This window comes from Phasianus colchicus, chromosome 3, assembly GCF_987193195.1.
Source record: "Phasianus colchicus chromosome 3, bPhaCol1.hap1.1, whole genome shotgun sequence".
Taxonomy (NCBI): Eukaryota; Metazoa; Chordata; class Aves; order Galliformes; family Phasianidae; genus Phasianus; species Phasianus colchicus.
In genome coordinates, this window is record NC_143438.1 from 3931667 (window position 1) to 3956974 (window position 25308).

The window sequence follows — 25308 nt, forward strand, 5'->3', positions numbered from 1 at the left end:
AAGAAATAGAGAAGGAAGTCATCACTAAAGCATGAGAGCAAGATCACTAATATTTGTAACAGATGAAAGTTCATAAAGCTTTTACTCAACATACATAAGAATCAAAAATCTGGTATCATCAGCTCTTAATCAAGAAGATATGAAATGCTACATAGGAGTTAATTTAGAGGGTCTCCCTTTCAACAAATCACATGATCAAAAAGCAGTAAGAAAAAGACATTAAAGAATGTCTAATTTATAATTTAAGATCAATTCTTTCATTTAAATCCTAATCCCTGTTGCATTAAAGTCTGTAGCTCATACAAAAACAGCCCACAGAAATGAATGAGTTGTCACAGAGAAGAAAGCTGATAGAAAACTTGATTTTTTTTTTTATTTTTTTTTAACCTACCTGTCCTTGCTGCAATGAGATGTGTTGCTTTGTCAGGATCATCAGCACTCAGTACCAGATTCTTAACAATTTTAGCTCCAAGCGCTGTAGCATGATAGTGTTCCCGTGTTTTTTCAATGGGGAAGTTTGTTGGGTAAAGTCCACTAAAGATTATGGTTACATCCGCCAAAACTTTACTTTTCAGTTCTGGTACTATTTTTCTGATGTCTGGAATTTCCTCTATCTCCTTTTTCAAGTATTTGTCATACTTGGCGTAATAATCAGTGTGAACCCGCACAAGGATCTCTTCGAGATGCATTAAATGGTCATCATCATCTGTATCATCCTCCTCCTCCTCTTCCTCCATGCTCTGGTCTAAGGACTCACCCATTGTAATTCCAGACTGTTCACTATTCTGAGACTCTGTTTCAGCTTCTTTCTTGTCTGCACACCCATTTCCTAAATCACAAACGCTCTCCTGTTCACTTTCTTCTTGAGCATCAATATCAGTTTTGTCAAGAATATTTTCACTCGGTAGAGATTGCGTCCCCTCAGAATGATTCACCTGACCATCTTTTTTCTCACTCACATCAGTGCAACTCCCTTGCTGTGGATTCTCATCCTGGAGAGGTTGTTTGGATTTCTTCCAGCTTCTCTTTTCCTCATTCTCACTATCTGATACAGAAGTAGATGACTTTCTGGTATCCAATCCACCTTCACTCTCACTGTCACTAGACAGTTCAAAGTCCAAATCACTCTTCTTCTCTTGAGTTTGCTGTTTCTCTAACACCGTCCTATCAACTTGTTCAGAAGAAATCTGAGATTCCTTAGCACTTGACAAATTGTTAGCGACCTCACTGTCTGTTTTGTCATCAGTGCTGTCATTTAAAGAGTCCTGAGTATTAACTTTACCATGAGAGCTCAAATCACACGCAGGTGTTTCACTGCTTACAGAAGTGTTTCCATTCGCAGTGCACGCGTCCTTTACAGCTTTCTTGAGACCGTTGTTTTGTTCTTCTATACAAGTAACACTCTTCACTTCATCGGCATCCTTTGCTAATGTCACTGCTGTATCCTGTGCCTCTGGCTTAGCAGAGTGGTTTACTAAGACACACAAAAGAAAGAAACAACATGTACATGTTTTCTCAGTACGGATAACTAAACTTCAGAAGGCTGCTAAGATATTTCAGGAGTCAACTGCTACTAGAATTAGCAAACTCCACCTTTCTAAAGAAGCTGTGTAAGATTATTATGACTTATGATCAGTACAATTAAAAAGTAATTTATCAAATCTGCAAGCACTAAAAGGACGCATGTTGAAGCATGACTTTCATACTACATTTCAGAAGAAATTAAGCTACTGAAGAAAAAAACAATATACTTCGCAAGGCCCCAACCCAGAACCTGAACAAGAATTCTCTCTATAAATTTCTATCACTTTTATATATTTCCTAATTTCCATAAGCAAAATATCTGCATTTTTAGAGTTGAAAAGAGAGACATGTTTTAGCTAGACAAACATACTGATCATGATTCATTTGAGATGTTGCTGCAATGCAAGCAAGTAACCAACTCAAAACACAAAAAGCTTTGGGATATGTCTTCATAAAATATCTGTAGACAAAAGGAGATAAAGAAACCGTAGACATTCAAACGGTTGTGCTCAGATATTGATCAGGAATGAACAACTAGGATGAAATCATCCTAATTTATCCCACTTTTGTGTGCACGTCCCTGCAGCCCTGTACCAGTCAAAGAACTCAGCTTGAGTAACATTTTAATTTTTTCCACGTTGGATATATTTCAAGTTCAACAAGGAGAAAAAATTGTATCATATTAAATAATAATAAACACAAAAACAAAACAAAAAATTCCTTGGCTGAACTAGAAAAAAAACAACACCATTTCTTATATACTGCCTTTTAAATACTTTTCCCCCCCCATAAGAATAACACAACAGCTCTTCAGCTGTATCAACCAAAATGCTAGCACTAAAGCTCTGCTTCTGTTCAATGTCTCACCAAAGGGGAACCTATTAAGAAACAGCCTAGTTTTACAGAGCTACTTCTGTACGTGCTTCAGGAGCACTGTGTCAACTACAATAGCCTAAGATCACTCACCTGAGTGCTACAGTGACAGTATTGAAATCAACACAATCAACTGCATTTGAAAAATAAAAAAACACATAAGAATTATTAATAGTTACTTTTCTTCTTCATTTGAATTTCTCTTGATCCAGGAGGTGCATTAATATCACCTATCCCCTGAAAGTATACGTATTTCTTCACGGTTATCAAATTGGGTGCAAACTTCCAGACATCCTCCCTGTCGTCAATGATACAAACCATGGAATCCCCACACGGGAAGAGATCTCTAAGAAACAAAACAGTTGAAATGAATTCAGTTTAGAAATTGATACTATTGCTGAACTTTTTGTTTATTATAGGTATGTCTACAAGATGAGGATGAATTTACAAAAAAAGACAGCTATATTAAAATTACATAATTTAAAATACAATCAGGAGGAGTCAATGCAATAATCAAGACACATGCATATGAAAACACCAAGAAAAGAGAAAAGCTTCTCATCTGCTTTGCTCTGATGAGGAGCGCACAGTTTTTTTTAATATAGCTTCATGAAAAACCAAAAATCCATTTCTCTGGGAAAAAAAAAAAGGTTCTTATATTATAAAGAATATCAGGATAAAATCTGAAATTAGACTAGAGCATGAATTCAAAGAATATGAATTTCAAAAAAAAAAAAAGAAAGAAAAAACCCTACATCACTGCACAACAGAAGCTTCTACATGTATAGCACTTCTGAAAGCCTGAATATTAAACGTACATAATTGAACTAAGAATACTGAGGTATTCTACTATTCTTCAATTGCAAATCATTACATAAGGCCACAATAAAAAAACTGAGAAAACTACTGCGAGAATAAAAAGTATAAGTGAAAAATAACATCACTGGTTCACATTCTTGCTTTTTCATCACCACAGAACGTGAACAGATGAAATGCTGCAATATCTACATTTCAGTTTTACTGAGGCAGCGTTGATATTTAAGAGGCAGATAAGGATTAAGAACACGTTAACCACAGAGAAAGCAAATTTTATTAAACTGACAGTATTGTCTCTTTGTCCTGTTTCGTTTCATGCAGAAGACTCACATACATACCTAAGATTCCCAGTTTTAGAAAATGGATCAATACATTCATCCCTTGATAATATTCGATGGGAAAAAAGCTTCTTTTCAGGATCCAAAAATCCTTTTGAAAGAAGAGAGTACAAGATTAACACTTGAGATACTCGGTCCTTTTAGATGTTCCATATAATTCAGCTATTTTAATCTGTGCAACAGCAGTTTAAAAAAGAGACAATTTTAAGATAAGAGATACTATATGGAGGTAAGGGTATGTACAGCAAATCAAGTATTTGTAAGAAATGCAGTGGGATTCATTTTAAAAAATCCACCTTGCTTTCCTTCAACATAGCAACAAATCTGATATTAAAATAACTAGATTTGTGACATCCAAACAGATCAGGCTGAAAAATACAGTGGTGATTGATGCACATTCTTGCAACTTACATTTATACCTCTACAGGTGATTCTTTAAAGCTAAATGCTTTCCTCAGCTCATTATGCCTAGGGACTGCAAAGAAGTCTCACAAGAGTCGGCAATGTGCTGCAATACTTCAGCACAGCAGGCAAGTTATGGGACCATTTCAGCCGGAGCTCTTGCATTTGTAGGTTTTAAGTTTTACCTCTACCACTACTTCAATACTTTCACACAGAACAAGTAGATCCTATGATTCACTGAAATATTTATGCTCAGTTGCAGTTACAAGTCTGACTGCACTCTTATAGGGGAAAAAAAAAAAAGGGAAAAAAGAAATAGGAGAAGCTGTGCTAGCTGACTTAAAAGCAAGATAAAATACCATTACTTAGGAAAATAGTGACTTTGGTGTACAAACACACATGCACATGCTTCTGAACCTATGCTGAGTAATGAGGTTGGTCTCCATGAACAGATATCACAGCTACATAACTGCATGCTAACCTGAATCTGTAATCTCATCAAATTTGCTCAACTTCTCACTATTCTTATGAATAATACAAGGCACTAAATACTTGGTGGTTTTGTTTTTTCTTAAGACTTCATTCTATTTAAGTTGTGGCCATCTTCTAGACAGAAGAGTTCAAAATGACTACTGACTCTAAAGACCCACACTAATTTTCTTTCAAGGAGCTCAGATTTTTATAGAAGGAATGTTTTTTTTTCTTTAAATAATGGGGAAAAAAAAGTCCAGCTCCCAAGCATATGTTAAGTTGGGTCTTCTAAAACAGAGGGTACAAATAAAAAAAATAATAAAAACATCAGTAGTCACTTCTGCAGTGTTGATGTGTATGTATTACTGTGTAACTGGAATAACTTAAAACCCATAAAAGCAAGAAAATTCCGAGTTAAGGACAGAGGTTCAACCTTAACTCACCCGGCTATGCTTAAGAATTGCTGCAAATCGTAGAATCATCCCCTGTAGTGAGACCCTTGCAGTACCTAGGCATAATGAATTGAGAGAATTAGCTACAGAGATTTATTGCTGTACACACAGATATTTTGACAAACTACATAAGCTGTCACACAAGTTGCTCTTTTTCCAAACCAGTGTCTCTTCTACTAATTATCTGAACAGGGAGGGACTCTGCAGTACATTGGACTGTACTGCTTAAATGGCAAAACCCAAATGAGGCATTTAGTTGCACTGCTGTCTAGCTAGAACTGTTAAGAGAAGAGTAAATTAAATTAAAATAGTCCAAACACGTAAGTCCTGACTGTTAAGGATTACCCATGAAGTGGTGTTCCAGAGCTATTCCAGAATTCCAGCTTTCATGTAAATTCTATAATTTCATTTTTTTTTTCCTCCCCTCATAATCCACTGATAATACAGAGAATATTGTTAACCAGTGATACACCAGAGTCAGGCCTTTCAGAACTAATGTATCTGAATAGCAATAAGATAAAACAGTACTGGCCTTGTAAAGAACTTCCTTACGTGATTAATTATTTGTTTGACGTTGCTTAACAAATAAATTCAACGTAATAACAATCTTAATTTTGTTAGGTTTCAGGGAAAAAAAAAAATAATCACAAAGTCATAAATCATTTGAGCTTGGAAAAGCTAATCTAAATCTAGTCCAATCATCCACCTACCACCAATGCTGCCCACTGAACCACATTCCTTAGCAGCATATTAACACATTTCTTGAAAATTTCCAGGATTGGTGACTCCTCCACCATCCAGGGCAGCTCGTTCCAGTGCCTGACCACTTTTTTGGAGAAGTTCTTCCTAATAACCAACCCAAACTTTCCTGGTGCAGGGCCATTCCCTCTAGTCCTATCACGAGTTACATGGGAGAAGTTGACCAGCTAGATCACATATTGTTATTTAAGACATTAACTTCTATTTACAATTTTAAGCCAAATAAGACAAGTCTGAAGAAATAGCAGTTTCACATTATGATTAATTTAATATTGTACAAATTTGTTACTGTTTATAACTGAAACCACAGACTACACACTCTGGAAGTATTACTCGCAGTTCTGCTCCAGACATTCTTATTTTAGCCGGATCAGAGAAACATGAAAACCTCACTGAAGACTATTGATGCACTCCATTTTTTAGTATAATTGTGAAAGTAGTGGTCCGATTCCTTTTTGTTAAAACAGAACAGAGATTTCAGAATAGTTACTGCTTTGACTTTTGTTCAAAATTGACCATCACGCTGAGTTTCCTACTAGTTTACATAAATGAAGTTACCATTCTTCACAACCCTTAGACTTGCAGGCAACTGGGCATTTGTATAGCAAGCCTTTTTCTTGCTACGCAAACAAGAGTTTGCAACAATACAGTTATAACAATTTTAGGATTTGAGTTTCAACAGTCTGTTTCCCTAAATGCTCATAATGGCGAAAGAATCTTTTTTCCAACACAGGAATAAAACATCTGTGCAATTGCCCAACTCACTCTGTTTAATTCTCATAAGTCTGAATCATTCGCTTAGTGAGAGATCTCAAGTCCTGGCTGAACTTATATAAACTCATCTGTGAACATGGCCCTTTGCTCCATGTCTTACACAGTAGTGTAGATGAGACTTTGCAAATAACACAAGACAAAGAAAGACCATCACAAGAGAATGACCATACTTGCAAAGTCTCGAATCTTAAAGACAGACTGAGCTGAATATCAATTCTTAGTATTAACAGTAGAGCTGTTGACCCAATCTTTCAACAGCATTTGAGATCTTTCATCACTAGCAATTACATACACATAGGAGGTATGTAGTTCAACAAGCAATTCACAGAAGTGAATAACAAAGCACAAGCATACACACACGTATATATGAAATCCCTCAATTTATTTCTACTTTCTAAATGCCACTATAAATCTTAAGAGCAATTTCACATAGCATCACTTCTGGCCAGTTGTCTCCAAAATTCAGCTGCATTTACTTTTACATCCAACATATAAGCTGACTTCTTTCTTAAAATACTAAATTTCTCTTATGCAGAGGGAGGAAAGAGATTAGGTAGCAACTGGTCAAAATAATAATGAAGAAAAACACTACGAAATCTTTTAGATTAGAATATCAAGAACTATTTCATAAACATACAAGAAACCCCTTTGCGAGCGTGCCAAATTAAGAACGGGTTAGTGATAAATGACTTGAGCAGATATAAACCATATTTGCAAATATCAGCTAAGTCCACCTAGCAGGTGACAGTCAGGGCAGCAGAAACAGCCTCACAATACGTCATCTACTTTCCAACTGAGGGAAAAGCACTCCAGGATGTGGAAGCAGCAGCTCAAAGTTCACGGATTTCATACAAAGAAAATAACATAGGATGTATATAGAGAAGCTGAGAAAGCGTAGAGGAATCTTACAAAAGGATTCCTGGCATTTTATTAGAAGTCCTTTCCTTATGTAACATGGAGATAATGGTAAAAAAAACACCACATCTATTGCTTTCTGTGGGAAATGACTTAACCAATACTGCCCCCAGGCGGTCTGTGTACGTATTAACATACATTGCTACAGCACCTTGGTTATATAGGAGGTGAGCACGCAAGCTTAAGGTTGTATCAACATTCTTCTAATCCCTCCATATCAACATGTTTCAGCAGAAACTACCATCATTACTGCAAAAATCCTCTCCTGTTTTGAATACTTTTGATGAGATTCGACAGATGCAGGTAACATACAGAAGTCTGGAAATGTCTGAAAGCAGCAATTACATTAATTTGCTCATTTTGTGGCTACCTTCTCGATGGAACAGATGGAACAGCTTAAGTATGACAACCACAGAGATGTTTGCCACACAATAAGCATCAGTCTGTGACAGCATGGGGACTGCAGGGTGATCCAAATTTTAGCTCAGAGATGAAAATAAGGAAAAACAGAACCACATTCAGATAAGAGCAATGACCATTATTAACTATCTCCACTGCTCCTCCTTCTCCCTTGCTCAGAAGGTTATTTGCTATGTAATTTCTGACTTTATTTGGCATTCATCTTCGGAGCTTAGGCCAAGGAAAAGTCTTGGCACAAATTCCAACTCAAGAGGGTAGGCCACCCACTTTCCTTATGTCAGGTATCCAGATGCAGTGTAAGTATTCAGTACTTAGGAAGTCCTGCTTTGCTAAAGGAAATAACCACACTCTAAGGAGGAGAGTAGGGTAAAACAACAACAACAAAAAAAGCACTGCACATTAGCAGTACAGAACATATATTCCGAAAGTGAGACTGACAAAGCTTTAGGAAGAACTTCAAACAGTTCTGTCAATATTGAATAATGTAGAAATTTGGACACGTCTCTCCTGAAATTTATTTTGAAGAGATGACAAATAGCTATCACTTTCCAATAACAAAAATATCTTGTCATTATAAGTATTTCTTATGGCATATTAAGCATGCATACAGCTCTCAGTTTATACAGTTCCTTATGAGAACTATGGCAGATAAATAAAATAATTAGTTCTACTTTGAAATCTTCCTTTCTTGATAAGAAATGGTTATTTTTCATTGATACCATTTATCAAGGCAATCACAGCAACATGACAAAAAAACCATGTGAAAGACAACGAGGGTGGGTGGGGTAAGCTAGGTACAAGAGCAGCAAACACAGTTTGACACATGGAGACATAACTAAAACATTCTTAATGGCACTGTATTACACTTACAGGCTATTAATAAAGGGAAATCTGAGGTAAAAGTGCTGAATGCTGTTCAGTCAAGGAACGCTCAGGGATGGAGTAAAAGCTTTTTTTTCCCCAATTAAAAAAAATAGTTTAAACATGATCACACCCCTACCATTCGTTACCTTAACTTGTTACGGAATGTGGGTTAACTTTTAAGCACGTAGGAAAAATACACATTTCACACAATGATCCACACCACAGCCTACTATTGCTAAAAGCTTTAGAATTTCAATGCTGATTTTATAGTTACAAGGAGAAAACATTTACAAGTTTTTGAGAATAATACATTAAAATACTGTCAGATCTGTGCTTTTCTCTCTAGAAAGTAGGTATCAGTACGACAACACAGAACACAGAATAGCTTTTAATTTATATAGCAGATAAACTTCCATGGGTGAAGGGAAACAGTACATTTCTTTTCCTTCACAGGAGATCCACACTGTGGATTTTCATAGAACTGCTGCTTTAGATCTTTATCTATCTAGATCTATCTACCTACCTACCTATTTATCTAGATCTTTTAGATGTTGTAGATCACTGTCAGAGCCCATCTGCATGATTTCTTAATTAAATAGGAAGGCAATAGTTGCCATGCCACAATCTGATCCTTTAACTTTTCAGGGAAGGAAAAAAAAACCACCACCACGCATCACATATGAGGAAAAAAAAGGACTGTTACTAAAATTACAGGCCATACACACGCAGCACCTAAATTCTAAGATGAGAATTCTGCTTACAGGACCATACAAGAATTATTTTGTGCAAAACTAAAGAACAAATAGTTGAAAACAATCACCAAAAGAAAATAAATCAAGTGAGTATAAAGCCAGATTACTGAGCCATTGCTAAACGTAATATACTACTCACCTGCAATTGTATGTGCATAAAGTCTGCTGCCAAATGTAAAAACATGCAACTCATACAGCTTGGCAATTTTTTCCAGGAACTCCTTACAGTGAGGACGCAAACGAGTGTGCAGCATAGGCTCACCTCGACCTAACTGAAAATGAAATATGCCCTAGAAGAAAAAGCACGTTTTATGTTATCAAACTGCCAAACAATAATACCAGCATTCAAAAAGCACCATCTTCCATCTTCCACTATTTTAATTCAGTACAAGTAGGCTAAAACAAGTTTTTGCCACAAAGATTATGTGGAGGAAAAAGAACATCTCCTAACTACGTATTCAGTCTGTGAGCAGTAGCGGAAGAAAGGCTCACATTAAAAATAACTACCTGAGTATTTTTTTGCTCAAAGTAACTGGAACATAAAAATGAAAAGAAACAAATGAGAGAAAGACGGCTATCAGTTTAAACAGCAACGGGAGAAAAAAGGGAGTATTTTACAGAATATGTTCCTCCCATTTTTTGTTATTCTTCAGTTAGTTTTATCTGTTTAACCATACAGTGTTTTTATTACTATTACTCGTTTTTTTTTTGGTTTTAGAAGAGCCATCATTTAAATATCATTTAGAAATATTTCTGTCATTACTCTGGTTTGAAAGTTAACACCAGATACATACCTTATTAGACATTTGTTGGCAGTGCTGTTCTGTAGTATGGATCAATGTCTGATCCAAATCTACCATAAGCACTAGCTTCCGATTTCTGTGTAGTCGTTGCTGATCTTCTCTTCCCAGCTGTTCAGCTTGCTGTAACAAAGCATTCATAGAGTAAGCTTAATTTACAATAAATGAACAATTTACAATAAATGAAGGGTTAATGGCCTCTGTATATTGTGAACCTGAGAAGAAATGCTGGTATAAATTAGCTGCAAAGGCATTAACACTTAGTAACGCTGTCCAGATGGCAGCCATGTCAACAACTTTTCCTATAGAAAAAATACATATATCCCTAATGCCTATGCTGATCTATGTGACAGGAACAACTTATAATTGATGATCTCAAAACAACATTCACCTACATATAACAAATATCCACCAAATCATTTTAAGACCAAAACTGAGTTCTGATGTACACAAATAAGTTCATCAGTAGTTCTGAAAATTTGACTACTATGTTCAGCAATTTCATATCAATTAAATATAATACAGTTGACAACATTGTTGAATATTAAATTAAAGCTCTAGTGACAGAAGCCATCATAACTCTCAATTTAGCCTAAAGAACAAACCATCAGACATATCTGGATTATTTAGCTCTGTGTAGCTCTATTATGAGTACTATGCAAAACCTTCACGTTCCTGTAAGTTGAGCTGAAGTTTGCTTCTTTTCTGTGTATTTGTAACCATTCAAAGCATTGTGCTCACAATAGCCACTTATAATAGTAAGCTGCAGTACCACCAGACAGTAACCTACAAATAAAGTGGAATATTCTGAAGAAGCAGGGGTCAAACACAAACTGCCCTTTGAAACACTCCTCTGTAATGAGGATGGTTTCTAGCTGCTTTTTTCTCCACATTTCTTCTCACTGGCATGTTTTGAGGAGTTACAAAAAAAAAAACACACAAAAAATAAAGAGAGCAAGCATCAACAAAGTAAAGAAATAAAAGTAAACCATCAATTTGCTAAGAAAGATTAATAGGATATTTATTTATTTTAAAAATAATCAGGCCTTTTTCTCTAAATAATCTAAATGTTGAACAAGCATGTTTTGATAATTCATTTAAGTGGAACCTTTGAAAAGGTAATGAAGTGAATTTAAGATGGAGGTAAGATGTAGTCAAGACACATTCTTTACATCTCTTAGGACCAATTTCAGGGCTCCTGACTAACCATGGTGAAGCTAGGTTTCAGAGACACTGCAAACTTTAAACTCACGATAGTAAGAATTGAACTTCTGACTAACTGTCAGTTCTTTGACACAAATATTTAAGTATTTGTACTATGTACTATCAGAGAAGCATCATACTCTCAGCGCACAGGCCTAAAAAAAATACTATAAAACCTGGTATAATCAATCTGCATAAGTATAAACACAAAAACTCTAGGTTACTGATGTTCATCATCAAATGTCCCATCAAAAGGGAACCAAATACTTTATGTAAGTACATACAATGCTGAAGAATATAATTAATTATATAATTACTAAGCTCTAATTAAGCTTTTCAGCTGTCAACCTACAATGAAGGCTATGAACACGGAAAGCACAGTCGTACTTACCTCAGAGCTCACTTTCAGTTCTGGGACACTATGAACCATAGACACAGTTGCTGTGGATAATGGTACATTCTGTTTTCCATTCTTGCTTCGTATCCTAACCACAAAGAGAAAAGAGGCATCAAAAGAGAGCAAAACTTAAGTGAATTAAAATTTGAACAGTAAAGCCTGCAGTACTGAAGCAATCACGTTCAGAACACTGTATGACTAAGAGCTGTTTTGCCTCATCCATAATTTCAAGTTACTGTTAATGCAAGTTATAGGACAAAATGTATAAATATATCAAAGAAGCTCTCCATGTAAACCTTGCAGAAGAACTCAATTTAATTAGTTGCTTCATACAGCCATACAGAAAGACACCAACGTGAAGAAAGCATCTACGCAATGATCAATGTGATGAGTTATGAATTGTTAGCTACCAAACCATTCACAGTTAAAACTTATTTTCCTTTTTCGTAAACCCTCAGCACACAATACTCTTCCATGCTGGACTACAAAATAAATCTCTGCAAATCATATGCAAAGTTACTCTGTGTGTAGCAGAGCAACTTATACCTGATTGCTGCTTCAGAAGTAGCAGCCAAAAAACCCACCCAACATGCATACATTTCCCTTTGACACTGGATGGGGTACTACAGAACCACAGACTACCCTGAGTTGGTGCCTGTATTTATGTATGCACATATTATACACATGCACTCAAAATCATGTATGTAAGAGGATGTGTGTGTGCAAATGTGCTTATTATACATACAAGCATGTACAAGTACGAAGTTCCTTAAAACAGACCAACCCCACATTGTTTCAGCATTCCTAGCTTCCAGCAAACACATTTGTTGTGAACAACCATTTTTTTTTAAGACTTTATTTCTCATCAACATTAAAAATATTACTGTACAAATTTAGTGCTGTGTGACACACGCATTTTTTGATTCTTTTATGTACCTCTCTCCAATCAAGGACAAAGGTTTGTATCTACAGCCAAAGTTAAACTTCATCCAGTTTTCATTTCATGAGAACACAGCAAAGTAATTTACCCACAAGTTCCCAAGAAAAAGTGTGTTCCTCATCTGTGCTGAGGCCTTTAAGCAGTGATGAAGAAACAGTCACATACAGACATTTTCTACAGCACTGCACCATTTGGAAGCACTACCTGAATCCAGGAAAGAGAGAGATATCACTTGATCCACTTGAACAAGCAAAGAAATTGTGTAATAGAAAGGATGCACTGCTGGTGAACACCTAGCAGGCTGCTAATGAACTGTCTGTACTGGCTTCTCTTCAAGCAAAAAAAAAAAAGCATCGATGCTTTTAAACTGCCTTCTGATGTAGGCTCAGCAGATCTAATGCCTCATTCCAAACGTGTGAGAAATTCTATGTAAAATAAAGATGTTCTCTGATGCAGACTTTATTGAGGAAACTGAATACACCAAAAAAGCCAAATTTGTACAGATTTTTGTGAAATAATAGCAACATTTAGACATGACTATATTTCAGCCTCAATTCAAGTATTCCTTCAGGCAGGGCAGGAAAAGTCCTATTTACTATCACCCTAACTTCATGTTAGATTTGCTCTTTTTCCAAATACTTGTCTATAAAGTATTAACAATCAAGTTTTCATTTGAAGTTATATCCTACCACTAACTGAGCTATGTAATCTCTACAATTTCCAATATTCAGTGTGTTTATTCTGGTTTATGGTATACTGTTCAAAAATAATCCCTAATAATGACAATGAATTAAATAGAAACCCAAGTATTTCCTTCTGAAGGGAACGAGCACTCAATGTTCATTTATAAAATCCAGTCTACCATTCAGTTTATTTTTGAAAACAGATGCTGAATTAGTTATTTCATATGCATAAGAAACATTCTCTTTACCAACTGTACAAGCAATGAGAGAACAAAAGAGAAGAAAATCAAATTTTGAATCTGCCTTTTTGGCCTAAGGCTTAAATTCCCTTAGTTCCATGGCAGAGTATTTCATAAAAAATTGAAAACAATTCTAAAGCCTTAAATTAAAAGCACTGAAGACAAGCTGGCTCCCATTCAGACACACTGTAAATGAAGAAAGGTCACATGAATTATACTGATCCTTTCCTACAGTTAATTTACACCTGCACATATAAAATTCTCATGTTTATTAAGTCATGGTCAACGTAACTTCTGCCTTTCAACTCCCCCTTACAGACATACAAAAGGCAAAGGACACACAACAAGGACAATTTACACCTTTACATTTTCTCCCTAAGGTAGTAAGCTTCCCTACATTCATCTTCACCAAAAGAGAGAGAATAAGCAGTTGACAAAATGGTAAATGTGCACTACAGCTGTACCTCAAGTTCCACATAGCATTTTATTCGCTTGCATTCCAAGTTATGAATCTTTGTAATAGTTACAAGCAAATGTAGTTCCAAACAATGCATCTGTGACCACAGCAACGTAGAAATAGGTCACATATTTGAAAATCTGCTTCAGGTTAAGAAAACAAGTGCCTTGTGTAAACAGTAAATTATAGCAGCTTGCAACAATGGCACAGCTCTTGCCAGTTTCTTTGAATGCTGACTTTATTCACAAGAAACACCAACTTTTGCCTATAAATACCGATTTCTTACTTAAGAAATACACTTCTTAATGTAATTACACTACTAACGATGTGATTGTGAAATAACATTCAGGCCACTCAACTTAAAGCAAGAATTTCACTAGATAGTCAAAACAGACTTTTTTTTCTTTTTAAAAAGAGTGCTTTATGCTAGAATTTGAAAATTAAGTTGCCCTGTTTATGTTAGGCAGTATGAATACTGTCCTCCCTCCCTACTAGTTACTACTACAACTTCACAGGTACACCTACAGGTATGATTCACAACTACTAAGGATCAGAATATAGAAGCAAAGCAAATGGCAGAAGGAAGAGTCTGAATTCCTAATCACAAGCAAGGATAAGCTCAAAAGAAAAAGAGCGGTAATACTTACTGAGTCAAGTCCTGGCCGCATTCTGCACACAAACCTTTCATAACCACTGGATGGCTACATCCTTCCAGTCTCACCAAGATACCCCTGGAAAAGAGATACAGGCATCCAATTTATTGCATGTTGATTTCAGATACTTAGATTACTGACTGAAGACTGAAAGCTAGTGCTTTTGGCCTCAGTGGAGGAAAAAAGGGACAGAAGCCTTCTTTGTACAGAAACAGGTTATATTCAGCTAGATATAATTGTCCATTTACATGCTGTTGAAAATCAAATATGTAGATGTTTCTATACTGATTTCATCTTGGTTTATGATTTTCTTGTGTCATGGAAGTAGTGTTTTGCTGTGCTTCTGTTACTCTCTCGAATACTTGACCAGCCATTACAGGACACTCCTCCCATTTTCTTCAATAGAGTTTAAGTCTAAAGGATTAAGCATAACAGTCATATTTAGTTCAGATACCACAAAGGTTCCCCAACTGCATGACCACTGTTGTTGCATCCCTCTAATTTTTCAAAAACACAGAACAGGAGAAAACAAAAAAGCAAGTTCTTTCACTCAGAAGTTGGTTATAGTATCTCCTCTTTGGTTTCAAATGTGCACTGCAGCAAGACAACAGCACCATGAAAGAAACTTTCATCTTTGTTCAAATCTCTCACTCCTAAATTTGAGTACTGTGCATTTGAAAGTTCCAAGAACTCTCCTTTCGAACGACACATGCAATGGCTTGCTTCCACTATGTTGGAAGTTTCTTAGTGACCAGGAGACTGACAACTGCTAACAAAACTGCAGTTGTTGCACATACTGAGATTTCTTCCCCCCATCTGTGGTAACTAGATTCAAATCAAGTCTAAATAAAAGCTTTCATATGCCATCCTGCTGCTAGTGTTTTCATTTACAAAAGGGCAGATCAGATCCTTCCACATGGAAGCCCATCACCTGCTTGGCAATTATATCTTCTCTTCCTCTGCAACCATTTCAGACCTCCATTTTTCAAACAGTGTATATATTTCATAGAACACAAGCGGTCAGCAGGTCCTCACAAGAAGACAAAAGAGTGATCCTTCACTACAGGCAATTTTTTTTTTATTGTTTACTTAGTTCTCCTCTCATCCCCCCAAATACACACTGCTTCACCATTTGACTCATCCTCCCTTCTCCTCACTTTTACAAATGTGTTTGCCTTGCTCTCCTTTACCTTGGTTCATCTCTGAAGTTCCTTCTTCATCTGCCTTACTCAGGCTCCCAACTCACACTAAAGAGCAAGCCAGAACTGCTCATCTTTATCCTGTATTCAGTGCACGAACCTGAGGTTACGCAGACACCAGAACAGTCCAAGAAAACCCTCCAAAATCAACTAAAGACTCAGAAATGTGCATGAAAGTTTACAATGACCGACTATAATTGTAACTGAGTACCCCATTTAATTGCTTTCAATAGCTCGGTGGTCACTTCATGCCACCTTGGAAAGCAGAAGCATCTTCAGGCATTCTCTACCTTGCATCTGACCTAACATCATCCTCCAGACATGCAGCCAGAGGGCTGGTATAATCCTGAGCTAAGTTGTGATATTAATTAGGACATGAAAAAGTTTCTGATCATGTAAAACTTATGATCTCAGATAGAGATTCTTATAAAAAAAATTTGAGACTTCTAAATTGTTCACTGATACTTTTTCTAAGCATCACCTAACTTGTCACATACTCAATGACACCACTGATTACCAGTTTTGTTCTTGCACATTTAAACACAACCAGAACATCTAATTTTCTGATGCTCACTAGAGTTCAAAAGTACCTGATAGCAATCTAAGCCAAAGGACAGAGAAAGAACTCTGGAGCACCACTGAACTTGTCAGCACTGTACAACTGAGCTGAGCTTCCAAGCACAGCTGCCAGGATCTCCAGCAGACTTCTCCCAGAGGAAAACAAACACAAACTAACAACATATACTACTTATTGCTGAAAGAAGGCCTGAACTCTACTCAAGTATCTTTAAGTACTTAAGCATATTTAAATACTTCACCCCCTTAGGTTTTAGTGCGTATTATAAATGTACACTAAAAAGTAGATTTGCTACAAGCATACTGTAGAACCCAAAGTGGCTTTTTGTGAATTTCAGATCTGGAGACATTCCCTTTACTGTTCAGCTGATGATTCTCAAAATACAAGAGCCAAGATCCAAGTTGATTATCAGACGTAAGCGCTCTGAACAGAAGTCTGCATATCTGTCCAAAATGGCTGCATACACCAAAGAGAGCTTTCGGTTTCTACTTCTTTTCTTTTCCACCTCACGTCAGAAACCTGCTAAAAGAAAAAAGCTGCTCCCTAATCCACTTCTGCAGGAGAAATTAATCCCCTCTAAATTCAAAGAATGAATATATACATTCTATTGCTGGCAGTATCAACACCACCTTACTTTTTCTCAGAGAACTTCTTCAGGAACCACTTGGTGATAAGCAGAAACCATGAGCTAATTAAGCAATAATACTCAAAGGAACACTGTCAGAGAAAATACAGTCCTCTTCCAAAGAACCTTTTTCCAGATTTACAGAGTTGAGACACTTAGTGAGCAAGCCAGGCATTGGGGAAGAGCAACTGGGCTGTGAATTGGCACATGTTTTATGTGTGATAGGGTGAGAGGGGTTAGGTCACCCCAATATCACCCAGATAACTGAAGGATTGCAACAAGGCACCAATATGGACTGTCCACACACAATATGGACTGTATGTATATATTACATATGTACACACACACACACACATATATATACAATGAATGAAGTGATTCTGTGAAATAAGGAAACTCACTTTAGGATCTTATTCACATTCATCCCAGGTGTGTTTGTAAATCAGAAACACAGACACTAAATGTGCAACAGCAACAAAATTTTATTTTTGTTGCAATAGTCATGGTCAGGGATAAACATTTACTAATGGCATCAGGATGCCATGGACAGCCATCACTGCTCTCACAGCACTTCCAAACTTATACATCTTGTCTATTTCTAAAATAAGCCTTTTAAAAGTACCCGTTTTCTCACGCTGCTGATTGAAAAAGCTGGTGGAAGGAAAGCTTTCATGAAATTCGATATGAGCATTTTGCTTTCATTAACAGAGGAAGTCAATGCCATTACTAATCCTAAGGCCTGGTCATTAGTGTTAACTCGAAAACATGCCAAGTCCGCAATGAATGCAACAATGGCTATAGTTCTAGGTAGGTTAATTTCAATGGGAAAGTCAGCATATAAAGTTGTCTCATCTGTGATCCAATTTATCACTTTTCAGTTGCAACAGTTCACTGAAGCAAGGCCACTACAAACAAAAAGCACCCTCCTAAAGGTTTTAGTTTTTTTATCAGCCTTTCCAGCATAATCACACATTTTCCAGCAATGAAAAACAAAGGCAGCAAGGCCACTGAGGGGAAAAGATGCCAGTGTTGCAAGTGTTTATAAAAAATGGCTAATACCCATGGAGGCAGCATCAACAACTCACCCCACAGAACAGCCTCCTTACAGTAGAGAGGTCATTGCCATTAGCATTTATTTTGCTTATTTGTTCAGTGCTAGCTGAACACCTCCATGCCAGGGAAATCAAGTCATGGCTTTAGTTGTCTGGATAGTCTTTTTAATTGTCTTAATAGTCTTGTTAGAGGAACCAAGCAATACCATAGTACTTACAGTGTTATTTGTCAGATGTACAAATGGAAAAACTGATTGCTTATATGCCATAAAGTTACTGCCTCTTGCTTGCATGTCACCTATATAAATGAAAAGCCAAAAAAATCGTGCATTCCCTCAGATCAGTTTGAGGTAAAGAAATAACACAACATAAACCCCTGAGGTGTCACAGTTGTCAAATTGAGGTCAGCAGCTTTCAGTGACACCATATGACTTAACAATGAACATCAGAAGATGCAAAGTTGCACTACTACAGCAAAATAAGATTCCTACAAACTAAAAGCCTCTGCCCCTACCAGTTCTGCAGCATGCTCAAGAGATTATCATCAAGTAATTGTCAATAGGTAGAAATGAAAATATGCTGGGTTCGTGATTATTAATACCCAGCACTATTGAATCATCCAACCGATCTACACCACATAGTTTGTGCACGGTGTTTTAGCTGTCATTTGACAAGAATGACAAACAAGCAAAATCTCATTCAACTTAAAGCCTGCTTCTGCAGGTTAATTTACCCACAATTTTTGCAAAAGTGACGTTTTTAACTTACACCAAAGCACCGCTTTGTGGTGCGTGGCTGCAGCATTTAGAACCACCTCAAAGGGCCCTACAGCCCAACTTACTGTACCAACCAACCACAGCTTCTGTTATACGGGACTCTAGTTTCATAGCATGAATTTTTCAAAGCCCTAATCACCTTGAAGGTGAAGGATCGCCATGAAGGATTAATTCCTTAGATATTTAACCATGAGATTTTTTTTTTTTTTTTTAACTCTCAAAAAGAAGCAGACAGAGTCCTTGAATAACTCATGAAAAATACTCTGGATGAAAAATACAGTTTTCTTGAATCAAAGACTGACTAACTTTCACGTCAATTACCCAACAACATTAAGTCATAGGTGAACTGCTGCAAAACCAAGCAGTAACAGTCTTGGGCTTACCCATCTCTGATCCCTTTATATTCTTTTGAGGCTCATTTCTTCTCAAGATCTCCACTCCTCTAGGTAAAAGCACACTGGGCAGCCTGGTCTGATGGTTGGCAACCCTGCACGTAGCAGGGGGTTGAAACTAGACAATCACTGTGGTCCTTTTCAACCCAGGCCGTTCTCAATTCTATGATATCACACCAACATACCAGATTTCTTACAATCCCTCCAACCCTGCATTTATGAATAAAGAATGTTGTATTATTTTCCAACTTCTGACCGCTTTCTCCGTTCAGAGATCACATTTAAGCTATGTTCCCTTCATCCACTAGAAGTAACCTACATAGCATACTGCAAAGTTTTACACTGTAATGTACGAAGTGGAAAAACTCCTTCTGGATGTAGGCAATTCCAGTGAATGATATCTTGTACAAATCAACCAGCATCAGCTCAGACACCCTAAATCTGTTCTTTCAGTACCATCAGATGACTGAAGTAAAAATCTCTTCCCATTGTGCTGAAACATATCCACAATGAAATGCATAAAAACGCCCAATGAGCTATCTCACTGCTGGCCCAAGGATTCCACACGTGCTGACAAAATCCTTGAGCTCAAGTAAGATAACCAGCTTACAGCAAGAACTCTGACAACAGGAATTACACCAGTTTGGGAGAAATTCTGTAAGGATAAAAGCAATTCATTACTAAAGACAATTACACAAAATGTAGTATGGGAGATATGCAACCTCATTACTGTTATTTCTTGATTTCACTTTATAATTCCAATGACAACTACAACCACTTTGATCTGACCTACATGCCAGCTACTGCTGAAAGCATAATTATGTGCTCCCTTTCCCACACTGCCTTCCTATTGAGGCGACCAAGCTAGATGAAGGTATTGATCAGTCCGGATTATTTAGCAGAAGGTTGGATGGGAAGGATGAAAAGCAAAGCAGGAGATCAGGCCAGCTTTAGCTACATGGCTTCCAGCACCCAGATAGGTGAAAGCTGGAGGCACATTCCTTCCAGCCAGCTGCCCAGCAAGTTGGAAGCAATCACAAAACCCAGATCTAGGGAAGCCTCACTGAAAAGAAAGACACACACAAGGCTTCTACAGCCACACTACACTGCCTCGCTTCTCTATCGGTGACTTCTGAACTTTATGTCTGATTCCAGCCAAACCCTGCTAAGCAGGCAGATTCATTCCCCCCGATGATGAAGATCCTGGAAGTTCAGGGAAAATAAGTGGTCACAAAGAAAAAAGAACTCAATCCTCTCACAGGGTACTCAACCCTTCCACACGGCTACCTGTAAGAGGTGCTTGTTAGGTGTCACAGAACTAGGAAGAGAAGAAGAAAGCAATGAAGGAATGAAAATCACTTGGAGCTTGAACCCTTTTCAATATCAAATCCAAACACCCGATAGATACATTAAAAGCAGCTTTCTTAGCATCAGCACTCAGAATATGAAGGGAAAAAATAAGTAAGCACAGGAAACAGGCTGGAAAGATGCATACTATCACTTATTATAAAAACAGAATGCATCCAAATATAAAAAGGAAGTAGGTAAGAGATACAGTAAATAGGGATTTCTAGGTATTATTCAACATCCCTCAGTATTTGGCAACTTCTGTAGACTCTAAAAAGCCCATTAAATATTTGACAGGACACTGAAAACATCCGTGCTTAAGTGAAACAGAAAGTTGTTTTTTCAGTATTTTATTACAAGAGTCACCACTTCAAAACCTGTCATTGATCAGTACTTCATTCCTCTTGAAGACTCCAAGATGAAAGGTACTGAAGACCACCTTAAATGTCTGCCTCATCTTGGGTGGTAAATGAACCCTGAGGTTTTGTGACAATAGATAAACAAAGGGTGATATTGTAGATAAAAAAACAATGAAGTAACAACACAATAGTCTACAGTTTTAGAGAACATACTCCCATCTCTTAGAAAATAAGCTTTGACTGGAATCCAGACACATTAAGACTTCGATTACAACTCTCGTATATTCTATGCTCTATAAAAGAATTCAAGTTTTAGCTACTACAGCTATTTAAGACAGAAAGATATTTAACCTAAATATACAGGTAACATATACAGGAAGATTGTGTGAACAATACAAGAGAATTTCAGCAGTTTATCTCACTATTAGAACCCCAAAGAGGACAACTTAATCCTAGAAACACTTAATGTAAATATTAACATAAAATTGACCCAGTCCAGAATCCTAACACACCAGTCACAGCTTCAAAACAATCAACTCTGATGACTAACTAGCATTAATTATACACAGAACAGTGCGGCAGTTTATGAAATTTTCTTTGTTGCTCGTGCCACCCATGAAAATTTTTCTTTGTTAACAAAGACCTTCCATTACCTGCTTGCTGTCATCCCTGCTATTTACAGTCCTAGCAGGTCATACTCAGTCTCTCAAGCCCTGGCTCGGTATCTGATTGCCCACGTATGCCAGCATAAGCAACACCCACCTCCTGCTTGCCCCAAGCTGCAATCTTCACCCCAGCCACCCCCCTCCCTGCAGCCCTCTGCACACCAATCCAGCAGGCTGGAGCAAGGGATGCGTACTGCTGAAGAATCAAGAAGCAGCTTCCTCCTGCAGCATCCAGGTGAGTCATTTCAGCAGCTTCTGCCAGTGCAATACACACCAAAGCCTTCAGGGAAGGCCATACAGAATGAAGAGGATGACTGCTAAAGCCACTGCCTATGCCACGAAGTAGGAAATTAAGCTATAAAAAACCTGAGTGCTGCACATGGCGTGTTACTTTCACACCCTGAAAGATTTTTATCTAAGCTCCTATGTGATTAAAACAAAAAATACAAACAACCATGAACAAGCATTAGAAACATATCTTAAAAGAAAGCATTATTGTAATAAAGTTGGCGAAAATGACAATGTAGGAACTTACAGCAAGTCACGTTATTTAACCCTGAAAAGATTTAAGCAATCTACATTCTCACGTTCTAATGAAAGTAAAAAGATTTGAACTAGAACGAGTATGCCTACATTATTTATGTGACTGGCAAATATTTGCACATATCTCCAGCTCACAAAGAATTAGGGGTTAAACTGACCAAGCCCACTTTTCTCAAAGCAGCAAATGGCAGCTAGGAAGCTGGATAGCTTGGATGGGGAATGGGAAGAGAGACAAGTGTACCCTGTGGAGACAATGAAAAAGTTTCAGCTATGTTACTATGTTACCTACCTCAGCTATTACTATATTTTAGTCAGTTACTATTATGTGCAAACTAGTATATACAGTCAACTATTATGTGCAAATATTGCTGATAGATGGTGGAATGCTTTTACTTCCATTCCACGAAATGGGAAGCCACAGGCAAGAGACAAAATGCTTGCTAAAATACCTTGTAAGTTACTGAACAAATGCAGTTATCTCCAAATGCTGACCAGCTCTACTCCCTTCACGTCATGCTTTTTCTACCTCTTCACTTGAATTTTTCTTCTACATTTACCCAGCAAACACCACTAGAGTGTCTAAGAAACTACGCTGAAAATTCAGAACTCCTGAACAGTTCAGCAAAGGTCAGCACTAATAACTAACTGTTGTCAGTTTAAGACAAGTGTTTTCAGAAGCTGGGGACAGCAGTAATAAAAAACAGTATTCATTTTCTGTTTCAAAGCAAGCACTTGCTTATTATAATCAAGTGAATCAAGACTGAACAAATTAACACAACCACTGCCTAAGCACTGGTGCACTCAAGTCCCAAAGTTCTTACCGCATAAAGCTGAACCAGAAATGCTGCTATACCAGAGCCAGTATATTTTTTAATTCACGTTGGGTTTCATTTTTTCCCCTCAAGTTCTTAGCTAACGTAAGATAGAATACAACACAAAACTTCACCTCTCAGTCCACACAGCACTATCAAGACAAATTTCACCTCACATACACTATTTTAAAATTGTAGTGTGCTATTTTTACACACGTTTTTATTCTGACCTAGCATTTGTGGCACGTTGCTTTAAACCAGATACTAGGAGTTGTTCATCTTGCACCAGATGCAATAGTTGAATGCTGATGTAGCACAACGGAAAGACACAATCTTATCTCAATAAGAATAATGCTTTCTCTAGCAGGAAAAATACAACTTCATCTGCTCAGCATTATCGTATATCACCAATAAAATTGTTGTTTTTTTTCCTGAATCTTCGAGAGCATCTCTTTACACAGATGTTGCCTATGTGCTGGGGATTTTTCAATCAAGCAAGTTTAGGCCTGGCTGCACCCACCCAGCAACCAAGAGAGCTGCAATAAAAGAAAATAACTTGCTGTCATAAAACAGAGGAAGTAGAAGGTTTCGATGGTTTCCTGTCAAGGAAAAAAAAAATCTGCTTGAAGTGCAGGGCAGCAAGCTATTACCCCTTTTCAACCTAGAAATCTGAGAGGCCCTATCTAGCTGTTAGCCATTTAAGAAATTAAAAGTTGACCAATACGCAATCTTACAAAGACAGAGCCATTGTTAAACTAGAAAGCCTCTCTCGTTTAACCCCTCGCCCTTCTTAAAGCTTGAATTACAGCACTTGGTCGATACTTGTGAAGCTTTATGCACTGAGACACGCACAATGTTAACAGCATTTAGGCTTCTGATGGTATCTGCGCCGTGTCCAGCAACTCCAACACTTTGCTGCAGCACTGTTTGCCAGCCACATCTCTCCTATCAAGCAGTAAACAGTCCTGCCGGTGTCAGAGCTTTACGCTGACTTCAGAGCGAGCTGCCAGACTCAAGCACGCTATTTCTGGTAGGTTTGCCGCTCAGAGCCGCTTGCACGGCACCTCGCAGCGAAGACGCGCGGCTCTCAGGCGGCACGGAACGGCTCCGTTCCGGAACACCGCGCCTGAAACAACGTGACGTGCCCCGAGCTCCCACAGGTGCCTCGGCGCAGGAGGAGAACGGCCTCGTCCCGCCAGCACGGAGGCCCGCGCCGGGCGGAACCGGCCGCCGCTTCTCGCCGCGACGAGGCGGCACGGCTCCCGACAAACACCTGCAGCCCGCGGTGCCGCACACTCACCCGGGCGCGATGACCTGGCCGGGCCGCGCGCACAGCTCCCGCACTACGCCGGGCCGCTCCGCCTTCAGCTTGCGCTCGGCGCCGGAGCGCTGGGGCCGGGGGCCGGCGCCGGAACCCGGCGAGGCCGCGGCGGGACGCGGAGCGGGCGGCAGCGGGGCGCAGAGCGCCAGCACCGAGCCGATCTGCACCGCCGCCCCCACCGACACCTTCCACTCCAGCAACCGCAGCGGCCGCGGGCCCGGCGCCCGGATCTCCGCAATGGGTCCCGCGGAGCCCTCCGCCGCGCTCCCGCCGCCCCTCTCGGCCGGCCCCTCCATCCCGCCGGGGCGGGTCGCTATGGCGACACCCGCGCCGCCGCCGCCACCGGCCTGGCAGTGGGCCGCGGCCTGCCGCTGCGGGGCACGGGGCGCCACAACAGCCGCCGCCGGTGCCGACCCCACCGCGCAGGCGCGGCACGCCGCGCGCCCGGCCCGGCTTAAAGGCACAGCCGCGCGGCTCCGCGGGAGCGAGAACGGGGGAAGAGGAGGGGGCGGGGAGAGCCCGCGCCGCGCCCTTTTCCCGCTTCAAACGCGTTTCCGGGTCGGCGAGCGCCCTCTCGCGCTCCGGCTGTCTACCCGCGCCACCGCCCTCCCGCCGGGAGCCGAGCGAGCGAGGCGTGCCGTGCCGTGCCTGCGGTTCTACTCTCGGGTCGGACGCCGCCGAACCGCAGCCGTCAGCGCCCTTCACGAGAGCTCCTTTCCGTCGAGCGCTCGGTTTGCTCGCTGGCGGCTGGGATTTGGTCAGGGAGGAGCCATCGCGAACAGGAAAGCCTGAAATAGCGGGGTTTCCCTCCTACCTGCAGGTCGGGGTGCCTCGAAGGGAGGACTTTCGAGATGGATGGGAATCGCTGTGAACTTCCCCAGACGGCCGGGCTGTGAGGATACTACTGT

At 39.1% G+C, this 25308-nt stretch overlaps 1 protein-coding gene across 4 annotated transcripts in view; it reads right to left on the minus strand.

Moving 5' to 3' along the window:
* The window catches only part of CTDP1 (CTD phosphatase 1), a 97896-nt gene extending 73081 nt beyond the window's left edge, over positions 1-24815 (minus strand). For 3 of the 4 annotated variants that reach the window (XM_031609842.2, XM_090136844.1, XM_031609850.2), the window contains exons 1-8: positions 24380-24815; positions 14727-14810; positions 11755-11848; positions 10155-10283; positions 9500-9650; positions 3552-3642; positions 2577-2743; positions 392-1474 (exon numbers count right to left, since the gene is read on the minus strand). In XM_031609842.2, coding sequence (XP_031465702.2) covers positions 392-1474; positions 2577-2743; positions 3552-3642; positions 9500-9650; positions 10155-10283; positions 11755-11848; positions 14727-14810; positions 24380-24696 — 2116 coding nt within the window. In that variant the 5' untranslated portion in view covers positions 24697-24815. Of the gene's footprint in view, positions 1-391; positions 1475-2576; positions 2744-3551; positions 3643-9499; positions 9651-10154; positions 10284-11754; positions 11849-14726; positions 14811-23931; positions 24353-24379 lie in introns of those variants that run through there. The other variant, XM_090136843.1, reaches the window with a different exon arrangement.
* Positions 24816-25308: the final 493 nt, after the last annotated feature.